This window comes from Rattus norvegicus, chromosome 8, assembly GCF_021556685.1.
Source record: "Rattus norvegicus strain SHRSP/BbbUtx chromosome 8, alternate assembly SHRSP_T2T, whole genome shotgun sequence".
Taxonomy (NCBI): Eukaryota; Metazoa; Chordata; class Mammalia; order Rodentia; family Muridae; genus Rattus; species Rattus norvegicus.
In genome coordinates, this window is record NC_141541.1 from 75,527,526 (window position 1) to 75,538,914 (window position 11,389).

General features: G+C 47.2%; 1 protein-coding gene across 1 annotated transcript; it reads right to left on the reverse strand.

Annotated features, from left to right (window-relative positions):
* Positions 1 to 1,533: 1,533 nt before the first annotated feature.
* Positions 1,534 to 2,310, reverse strand: LOC148004220 (uncharacterized). The gene has a single exon (XM_087564107.1). The coding sequence runs from the start codon at positions 2,308 to 2,310 to the stop codon at positions 1,534 to 1,536; it is 777 nt and encodes a 258-aa protein (XP_087420233.1).
* Positions 2,311 to 11,389: the final 9,079 nt, after the last annotated feature.

Sequence of the window (11,389 nt, forward strand, 5' to 3'; positions counted from 1 at the left end):
AGAAGCAAGATCCCTAAGTTCTGCCTCCCACTCTGCTGCTACTTCACCAGTTACAGGCAGGCGCTATTCTCTCTGGTCCTCCTCTTTGGCCTGAGTCTCCTCACACAAACTAGAAAACCACAGCCACCCTTTTGGTGTTGGCCAGCTAGATGCTAGAACTCTCCCATGCCACAGGAGTGGAGGTGAGGTACAAGAGAACCCTCCATGCCGGAAGCCCAGACCACAGCTGGGCCGTGATTTCACCATGGGGCATGAGGCAGTTTTACAGACTGCTTTTCTTATACTCCCGAGGCCAGCAGCGAGCAGAGGTCTTGAGCGAGCCACAGACCTCAGCCTCTAACACTTTAGGAGCTTTCTCAGTATTTAGCAAAAGGTTTTCATGCCGTGTCCACGAGAAACACAACAATCTCATCTCCAAACTACTCTCTTAGGGGATCTCTCAGCAGCGCACTGAAGAAGCAAGGAGGTGTGCCTGAGGCTGGCTACCTCCATGTGCTGGGGAATGATTCATCCGTGTGTGTGTGTGTGTGTGTGTGTGTGTGTGTGTGTGTGTGTGCGCGCGCACACACATTCATGCATGTGTGAGCCCGTGCACATGCCACATCATGTATGTGGAGGCCAGGGGACAACTTTTGGCAGTTGGTTCTTACTTTCACCTTTTTGCAGTAGCCTCTCTTGTTCTGTTGCTCTGGGATCTACAGGCGTGCAGGTCCAGGAGCTTCTGGGAGACTCTCCTGTCTCTGCTTCTGGCACTGTGTAGGAATGCTGCTCTACTATGGGCTCCTGGGATTGAACTCTGGCCATCAGGCTTGTGTGGCTAGTGCCTAGTGCCTACACCGGCTGAGCCATCTCCCAGGTTCTTGCTTGTGCATTTTGTAAACATATTTGCATGTACCCCAGTGCCAGGCTTTGTAGACGGACAGGCAAGAGCCTATGTCTATTGTAGCTTACAGGTTTTTTTTTTAGAAAGGAAAATAGGAAGCAAAGGACACACGAGACTGACTCTAAGCTGTGGTGAAGAATCCAGGACTCTAACCTGAGCAATCTGGTTCCCGTTAGGACTCTTGGCAAAGTTGTTCAGCCACATCTGGAAAATAAAGGGCTTTATAAGTTGTGCACCACCTCCCCCCAACCCTAGCCCCATGTCTCTCTATTTTCTCCTCTACAGACAGATGACCTAGGACCATCAGTTAAGTTAGGGAAACCTACAGCCTGTGGGTGGGGTTTGTTCTGGAGAGGCTTAGTGGAGGAAGAGGCATTTAAACTAAGACCTAAGATTCGGGCCAGACAGGGGACTTGATCATCAGTCAGCCAAGCATTCATACTTGAGTTGATTCCCAAGACCATGCTAAACAAACAAGGAAACATCAAGGTGGATAATGCACGCTTATAATCCCCAAGCTGGGGAAGTGGAGGTTAGGAGGCTCCTGGTACTCACTGGTCAGCCAGCTTAGCCCACTAGGTGATCCCAGGCCAGTAAGAGACCATGCTTCAGAGAGTAGAGATGAATAAACCCAGGAACAATGTTTACTGTTATCCTTGGACCTCCACCTGCATATACATATATGCACCTATGCCCACTCTGTGGGCACACATACACAGACACACAGACACACAGACACATACACACAGACACACAGACACACACACACAGACACGCACACATAGACACACACAGACACACACAGACACACACACAGACACACACACAGACACACACACAGACACACAGACACACACACAGACACATAGACACACACAGAGACACAGACACACACACAGACACAGACATACACACAGACATACACACAGACATACACACAGACACACACACACAGACACACACACAGACACACACACAGACACACACACACAGACACATAGACACACACAGACACATAGATACACACAGACACATAGATACACACACACACAGACACACAGACACACACACACACAGACACACAGACACACACACACAGACACACACACACAGACACACAGACACACACACACAGACACACACACACACAGACACACACACAGACACACACACAGACACATAGATACACGCAGACACACACACACAGACACACACACACACAGACACACAGACACACACACAGACACAGACACACAGACACAGACACACACAGACACACACAGACACAGACACACACAGACACACACAGACACACACACAGACACACACAGACACACACAGACACAGACACACACACACACACACACACACACACACACACACACACACACACCTCTAAGAGGTCTGGTGTCCAGGAAAGGCAGCATGGTAGTACCAGGGAAATGGTGTGATCCACAATAGACAGTCTGAGGAAATCTGACTCTATCCAGGTTGGGCTCCCTTTGGCTGTAAAAGTTTGTTCAAGTCATCATCTGCTATCTTTGGGCCTTGGGTTTGGTTTTGGTTTTGCTGGAGTTTTTGTTTGTTTTCTTGCCTTTCTGTCTGTGAAGTGAAGGCCTGCAACTGATAGGAAGTGTTATGGTGCAGGTAGGAAAGCAATGGTTATAAAGGGGCAGGATCGTCTTAAAATTACCCATGGGCCCATATCAGAACAAGGGATTCTGCTCATTTCCCTTGGGGTTCCACTGCGTTTCTGAGGTGAGACTGCTGGAGCAAAATCTCCTCCGACCCTGAGAAAACGGGGGTGAAGTGGGCTGCATTAGGGTTCTCCACTTGTGTCTGATTAGTTAGCTATCTATGGTTGGAATACAACACCAAGACCAAAGGCAACCTGGGGAGGAAAGGCTTTGTGTATACCATGCACACCTCACAGACCATTGTGAAGGAAATCAGGACAGGGAGTCAAGGTTAGAACCAGGAAGCAAGGGATAAGGCAGAGGCCACAGAGGAATGCTTCTCCCTGGCTTGTGCAGCCTGCTTCCGCATACACCGTTGGACCCAGCTGCCCAAGGATGGCACCACCCGCAGCAGGCTGAACCGCTCTACCTCACTCGTCAATCAAGGAAAAGGTCTACTTGTGCTGCAGGCCGGCTTGAGGAGGTGAAGGCATTTTCTCAGTTGAGAGTCTTCTTCCCAGACAACTCTATCCGTGTCAAGTTGACAAAGTAAAATAAGACAAAATAAGCCAACTAGGACACATGCGTGCTGTTTGTATGTCCTGGATCTATGCAGATTCATGTTGGGGTGCATGGGGACTGGAGAAGCTGGTCCTAGGTGACCTATATTGAGGAAAGTCAACAGACATGTGAGGGAGAGGGGGCTTACTAAACAGGCCTCTCCAACCGTCTTTTCCAGATGTGCCTCCGAAGGCCTTGCCAAGAATTCTAACAAGAACCAGATTCTCTCTTTCACCTGCGGGTTCCAAGCCGATACCACTCTCCCCTCCGCTCCCAAGCCAAGAGGGGCTTGTTTTAAATTCTTCCCTGTAGGAATTGGAGCTCTGAATGTTAGAGAAAACAGTTCAGATTTCCCGTCTTTTAGGTTTCAGCCAAGGAGAGTGGGTTTAAAACTGAGAGAGAGGGGACACAGGACCATGCATGGAGGCCCCAGGCTAGCCACACACAGCAAGCCCTTGGAGTTAATTAGCAAAGCCCTTATGTTAAAAGTCAACAGTGGGAACCCAGAGTTCAGAGAAATGTTTGCTCAGTCCTGTGATGGTTTCTGTGGGTCCCCTGCCATCCATCCTACCCTCACATGTCCTCAGATGTCAGCATGAATCAGAGACTGCACTGAAACAAAGGACAGGAAGGCAGGCCCTGACCACATGAGACATGAGAGGGAGGGGTTTGCCCTCTGCACCTGAGCCAGGCTACAAAGGACATTGGCCAGCTTCCAGGGAAGGCTCTGGGTGTTCACAGTGGCCTGAAGGCACACTCATCCTTGTGGCCAGAAATCCAGGCCTGCATGGACTTTCTAGAGCTCTGTATTTTTCTCTCTAGGACCTGTTTCTGTCAGGTTTGCTAGCCGTGCTAGCCTCCGCTTGGTTTGCTCAGCAGGGGGAGGGGCATACTTCAGACATCTCCATCAACAGCTCAGCAAAGACCCTCCTTTCCGCCTTCCTGGTTTTAATCAAAACTGAGGAGAGCTCATTCTCTTTCCTTCTGATGTTATCTTGTCTTAAAAAAAAAAAAAGTCTCTACTTTTATAAGCCTCTTCAGCAATGGGGATTTGGGTTGTAGGAGCGTACGTGAGGGGAAACGCTAGTTCTTTGTGTCCCCCATGCTCTGCTATGCCAACAGCCCCTCCCTGGCCCCACACACCTTCCCAGAATGATTGCCCCTTGGCACTCTGTTTCATCAACAGCTGAGTTTGCCAAGATAAACTCTTACTTGGGAGGAGCTCCCTAAAGCCTAGCGTTTAAAGAGTGGGTCACCTAGGCTTAACTAGTGTCTAGCATTAACTAACCAGGAATTTTGTTTGTTTGTTTGTTTAAACTACATGAAAAACAAAACAAAAACTGTCTGACCTGGCCACAGTCCCGCAAGCCTTTAATCCTAGGGAGGGAGAGGCAGGCAAAGCGCTGAGTTCAAGGTCAGTCTGGTCTACAAGAGAACGTTCCAAGACAGCCAGGGCTACACAGAGAAACCCTGCCTTGAAATCCCAAAACCAACCAACCAACCAACCAAAACACGTGGAAGCCCACAAAGAAATATCTGGACCTGTATTTAGGTCAGCAAATACAACAGGCAGGGACAGAGTTTCGGGGCCCTGCAGCTGCCTGCAGGGAAGCTCTATTGAGTCATTAAATGTCCTAAGCCCTCAGGGTCCTCATCTCAAATGCCTCTCCCCCAAAGAGTTCATAAGAGAATCCAGTGAGGTGAGGAGCAAGAATGTTCTAGTATGGAGCTCGTTCCAGGAAAACTGTCCCGGCCTTATGCTGGGCTCCTCATTCTGCACGTCTAAACCTTCTGTTATGTGTATTTTACCCTTTAATGAAAACAAACCAAAGCCCTAACCTTAAAATAACCACACTACTAGCACAGACCAGGCACCAGGGACATTTCTAACCAGGTGGTGTGACACAGAGAGATGCTACATCTAAGTCAGAGAACCTCAGTAGTAACCATCCTAGAAATGCAACCAGCTTGTCTGGCGAGAGCAAAGCCTCAGACCCTGGCTTGGCATTTTATTTATTGAAACAGGGTGTGGGGGTTGAATGAAAATGGCCCCCATAGACATGGCATTATTGGAGGTGTGGCCTTGTTGGAGTAGGTGTGGCATTTTTGGAGGAAGTGAGTCAGGGTGGGAGTGGCATTTTGAGGTTTCAGAAGCTCAAGCCAAGCCCAGTGTCTCTCTAACTTCCTGCTCCCTGCAGATCCGGATTTAAAACTCTAAGCTACTTCAGTACCTTGTCTGCCTGCGAGCTACCATGCTTCATCCCATGATGATAATGGTCTAAACCTCTGAAACTGTAATGGTTTCCTTATTAAGAATTGTCATGGGGTTGGGGATTTAGCTCAGCGGCAGAGCGCTTGCCTAGCAAACACAAGGCCCTGGGTTCGGTCCCCAGCTCTGAAAAAAAGAAAAAAAAATTGTCATTATTGGGGTTGGGGAGATGGCTCAGTGGTTAGGAGCACTGATTGCTCTTCCTGAGTTCAAATCCCGGCAACCACATAGTGGCTTATAACCATCTGTAATGAGATCTGATGCCCTTTTCTGGTGTGTCTGAAGACAGCTACAGTGTATATAATAAATAAATCTTAAAAAAAGAATTGTCATGGTCATGGTTCCTTTCACTGAGATACAGGGTCTCCTGTACCCCAGGCTCTTGTTACACAGATGAGGATGACTTTGAACTTCTAATCTTCCTGCCTTGGATCCCATAGTGTTGGAGTAGTGGGTGGGTGCCCACAGTGAGTTCCTCATCTATGTGCATTATGAAAATAAGGAGGTTCGGAAGTTCCGATGTCTTCGACCACAGAAACAAGGAGATGTTTCCAGAATTCTATCATGAGGAAACGATGAGTTCAGGGGATATTATCTATCTATCCATCTGCTTACGCCTCACCCCCTTGGTCACACTAAGAACCATTCATATTCTGGAAGCAGATTCCTTGGAATTCCTCCAGTCCACCTCCCCATCCCTACCCCACCAGACACCTTTAATGACTCAGTACCAGTGGCCCTGCCATCACTAATAACCAATATGATATGCTTCCACTCTCTGTACTCTCCCTATTTTTCCTGTATACATGCTTCATAACCCCTGTGAGGCCTGCCATCAGAAGTTTCTGTCTCTCTCTGCTCAGAGTCAGGCGTTTCATGTCTCTCTCCCTCCCCAGTAAATCTTTTGTGTGAGGTTTGTTGTATGGTGTGATTTTTATGGTATTCCTTGGTTCCTGATTAGTGAGATACTCTTTTGTCACAAAACCTTTGCACTGTCCACGCCCCATCACCCCCCACATGCATGTGTGAGTGCGTGCACATCCGTGCATGTGTGTGTATGAGTGTGCATGCGTGTGTGTGCGCGTGGATGTGTGTGTGTGTGTGTGTGTGTGTGTGTGTGTGTGTGTTCAGGTGAATGTGTGGAAGAGTTTGATGACTGGCATCTTTAAGTCAGTCACCACCTTATTTTTAAGACCAGGTCTCTCACTGAACTGGAGCTCATAGGTTGACTAGACAAGCTGGCCAGCAAGTTCCAACAATCTGTCTGACTGCACCCCTTCCCCAGCTCTGGGTTTACAGATGAATGCCGCTCGCTATGCCTGACTTTTACATGGGTGCTGGGGATCTGAACTCGTGTTTGCATAGCAAATATTTTGCAGACTGAGCTATCTCCTGCCTTCCAACCTCCCCTCGACGAGAAAAGGCTCCACCTCAGAGGAGTTGGACCACTCCAGGCTGCATATCTCCAGAATACCATCCACTTCCTCCCACGGTGATGCCCGACACTTTGCTTTCTGCTTTGGAAGATATCCCAGCAGGCCAAATGCCTCCAGGAAACCCACATCTCTCCATCTCCTTCGAAATGGCAACATTCCTCTCATCAGACTTTCCCATTGGCATCCATTGTAACCCATTAAGTCCATGGCGGCTTGGAGGAATCGCACCTGTTTTCCATCAGGACTCCCTCCCATCAGCCAGCACAAACATGTGTGATAAGTTGATGCTTAAATACCATGACACAGTCCTTGGATTTACTAGCATCTAATAGATGAAGGGGAGAGCTTTGCCTTTTATGGCTCTGAGCCGCCCAGGCCTGAAGCAGCTGGAGCAGTTGCTGACTGCCATGCACTCATCACACACTGCTCCCCAGCTCGGGAAACAGGCACCCTGGTCTTGAGTTCTACAGGAAGAAGGACCGCTCTATTTGAGACCAACGGGTCCAGGGTTCCCGACTCTGAGTGTAGACCAACACCAACCAGAGAGCTTTATAAAAAGACTTAGGCTGGAGAGATGGCTCGGCAGGTGAAAGTGCTGTCACCAAGCCTAGGGAGCTGAGCTCAATCCCTGGGGCTCACACTGGGGAAGAGGCCCTTTTCCCGCAAGTCACCCTATGGCCCCCATATGTGGTGTTCACAGCATATTTGTACCAAACGCAATAAAACAAAGAACTTTCGGGCTCGGCTCCAGATTCACAAAGTGTGGAGGGAACCTAGGCAGCCACACTTTCTCACAGCTCCCACCAAAGCGTCTGTATAGACAAGGTTGGTATGGATAACAGTGATGTGGACCACGCTCAGGACAGTACGATGGGAACACCGTGCATGGACTTAGACAGAGCAAGCAAGAACTGTTCCCCATCTGAGAAAGACATGCTGTGCCTGGGCAAATTTCTCAAGCTGTTTGGAGTTCAGATTTGTTTGTTTGTTTGGTTGGTTTGAAAAAAATGGGGTTTCTGGCTGAAGAAGTATCTCAGTCTATGAAATGCTTGCTAGGCAAGCATGAGGACTTGAGTGGACGTCCCTAGAATCCATTAGAAAGCTAGGCATGGTAGTACTGTAACCCCATCAATGAGAAGTCAGAGACACAGATCCCAGGGGCTGGATGGCTAGCTAGCCTAGGTAGCTGCAGTAAAATCCAGGCCAATGAAGAGACTCTGCCTCAAAAATCAAAGCTGGAGTGATGTGCTGTAGTGATGGCTGAGAGGCTCCAGAGGATCTAATGCCCTCTCTGGACTCTGTGCACACACATGCGCGCGCGCGCACACACACACACACACACACACACACACACACTCTATTGAAAGAAAATAAATGAATGAATGAAAGAAAGAAAAGGAGGAAGGAAGGGAGGGAGGGAGGAAAGAAGGAAGGAAGGAAAGGAAAGGAAAGGAAAGGTATTTAACAAAGCTAGTGAAGGTCTCCATTGAAAAACTGCTGGGCTTAAGCACAGTAAGTGGCCAGACAGGGGTCAAAGTCATCTCAGAACTAGGCTTCCATGGCAGAATGGAACAATTGTGCTGTCATCTCACGGAGACGACAAAGCTTATCCTTAAATCAATTGTCTGCTATATAAGTGCTCAGTGTTCTAGTTTGGTTTCTGTTCTATGATAAACAGTTTGATCAAAACCAAGTCAAGGAAGAAAGGATTTATTACATCTTAAAGATTAGAATCCATCACTGAGGGAAGCCAAGGCAGGGACGGAAGCAGAACCCATTCGGGATGCTGCTCTCTGGTCTGTTCTCCATGCTCTCTTTGCTCAGTTCTCTTTCTTATACAACCCATGCCCAGAGGCAGCAACAGTGGGCTAGGTCTTTCCATGTCAATCATTAATAAAAAAATGCCCCACATCCCATGGGCGAGTCTGATGGAGACAGTTCCTCAACTCAAGATCCCTCTCCCAAGTGACTCTAGCTTGTGTCAGGCTGACAAACTAACCATCACGCCCACCAGGTCTGGACAATGTACTAGAGCCATGGGAAGAGATAGGCGCAGAGACTCCCAAGGAAATAGAAAATAGTCTTTGTCCGTAAGTTACTTGAATGTTCACATAGAAAAAGTCAACAAATCCAACAATCTCAGATGCCTTTTACTAAGTGAAATAGATTAAGCTAAAAGGATATCATCTCTATGGTGCTATTTTTATGACATTTTACAAAAGGAATAAGTTTAGGGGAAAAAGACTAGATTAGCAGTTGCTTGTCGAAGTCTAGAAGCAGAGGTGCAGGGCGACCATGTAGTGACATAAGTGATGTTTTAGTAATAATGGAATTTTTTATATTTGATTATGACATCAGTTATACACACAAGGTATGCATTTGTCAGAACCCACAGAACTGCACATTCAAAACTATGACTTTTTAAATTTTTATTTTTATTTACTTTTAATTTATGTGTATGAATGTTTTGCCTATATGTATGTCTGTGTCACATGTGTGCCTGGAACACGTGGAGGCCAGAAGAGGGCATCCGATACCTGGAACTGAAGTTACAGACCATTGGGAGCCACCATGTGAGTGGTGACGATCCAATCCAGGTCCTCTGGAAGAGCAGCCAATGCTCTTAACTGATGACCAATATAGGAATTTTGATGAATGTTAATTGTGTCTCAAAATTTAAAATCTGCGTACAGCATCCTTGAATTGAATAAATACAGGAGGGAGGAGATATGCCTCAGTGGTTACAAGTGCTTGACGCTCATGCATGGGGAAGGAGGATTTGGTTCTCAGCACCCACATCAGGGTGCTTACAACTGCCTTCGTCTCCAGCTCCAATGGATCCAGTGTCCTCTTCTGCCATCCACAGGTCCCTGTAAGCATGTGCACAAACCCACAGACAGACAGACAGACAGACAGACTCGCATGTGCGTACATGCACACACACACACTTACAAATAATTGAACAAATGTTTAAAAAGAAACACAGTCTTATTTTTCCTTGATGCATGTTTGCTGTGTTTTATTGACTTTGTTTTCCATCCCTGAAATTCGTTCTTCTGCATGGTCGTCTTGTCTGTGAATGAGAACGTTTGGTGTATTTTTATTTGATTGACCAGTTCCTTCATTTCAAGTGTTTTTGTTCGATTGTTCTTCAAGGCTTCAATCTCCTTGCTGAATTTTTTTCTCCATTTTAAACTTTTACCACCAATTTATTAACAGTCACTGTTAGGGTTTAAATCTCACCTCATGCTGGGACAGAACACACCAAACCAACATGGCTCCACGTGGAGAGGTTTAATGTGGGAAGAAGAGTAGCAGAGGGGAGATGTAAAGGAGGCCGGCCATTGGCACGTGGGAGGGGGGATCAGGAGAGAAGGGAAAGGGACAAAGAGGGCATGAGAAGAGGAAGAGCAAGAGAAAGCAAGAGCAAGAGGGAGAGGAGGGGGCAAGCAGCCCCCTTTATAGTCAGGCACAGCTGGCTGTTGCCAGGCAACTGTGGGCGGAGCACACCTGGCTGTTGCCAGGTAGCTGTGGGGGTGGAGCTTAGCCAGAATACCAACAGTCACATTTACTTTGTGGAGTCTGTCTTGTCAAGGTCTTTAATAGATTTTTCTTTTTTCTTTTTTTTTTTTTTTTTGGTTCTTTTTTTTCGGAGCTGGGGACCGAACCCAGGGCCTAGCGCTTCCTAGGTAAGCGCTCTACCAGTGAGCTAAATCCCCAGCCCCTTAATAGATTTTTCTTAACTTGTCCATCTGTTCATTTACTTTTTTGTATGATTGTTAATTCTTTTGAATAGTAAGATTTTCAGACATTCTGCTATTTCTGTATTTCTGTATTCCCCTTATTGGGGAGTTGGTTGGTTGCTGTTGGGTTATGGGTGGTAATTGTTTTTTGTTTGTTTGTTTTTTGGGTTTTTTAATCTCTTGGTTGTGTTTTATGCATCTGTTGAAGTAGGCCTGTTTTGACTTCTTCGGAGCCTGTTGGGATAGTGTGCTGTTTACATTTAACTCCCAGGGAAGTTTTAAAAGTTGAGACATAGCCTGTTGGGTGAAGAGTCATCAAAAGGAAAGCATTGACCGAGCATGTAGCTCAGTTGGTAGAGGCCTGCCGAGCTTGCAAGATGCCATGGTTTCTATCCCTAGCCCCACGTAGGCTTGGTGGGACTCGTCCGTGGTCCCATCATTCAGTGGGTAGAAGCAGGGGGATCAGAAGTTCAAAGTCATTCTCAGCTACTGAGTGAGTCTGAGGCCAGCCTTAACATGAGATGTTATTATATGAGACCTTATTAAAGAAGTAGAGGAGGGAAGGGAGGGAGGGAAGAAGAGAGGGACTGTACATTGGATTTTATTGATGAATACCTTGTCTCTGGCCAGATTAAAGCATTCTTTGAGGGAGCTGTGAGGAGAGCTGTTCTTTGGTCTAGCAAGGCTGTATGTGGCTCAGATAACCTAGGAGCCCTTTTAGCAGACGTTGGTGATGGCTTCTCTAATTCCTGGCTCCCTAGGACTCTTCTGGCCTAGAAGACAGACCTACAGGTAAACAGAAGATTACAGAACAATACAAA

Coding starts and splice junctions, on each gene's coding strand:
- LOC148004220 (XM_087564107.1), bottom strand. CDS start 2,310: ATGCTGCCTTTCCTGGACACCAGACCTCTTAGAGGTGTGTGTGTGTGT.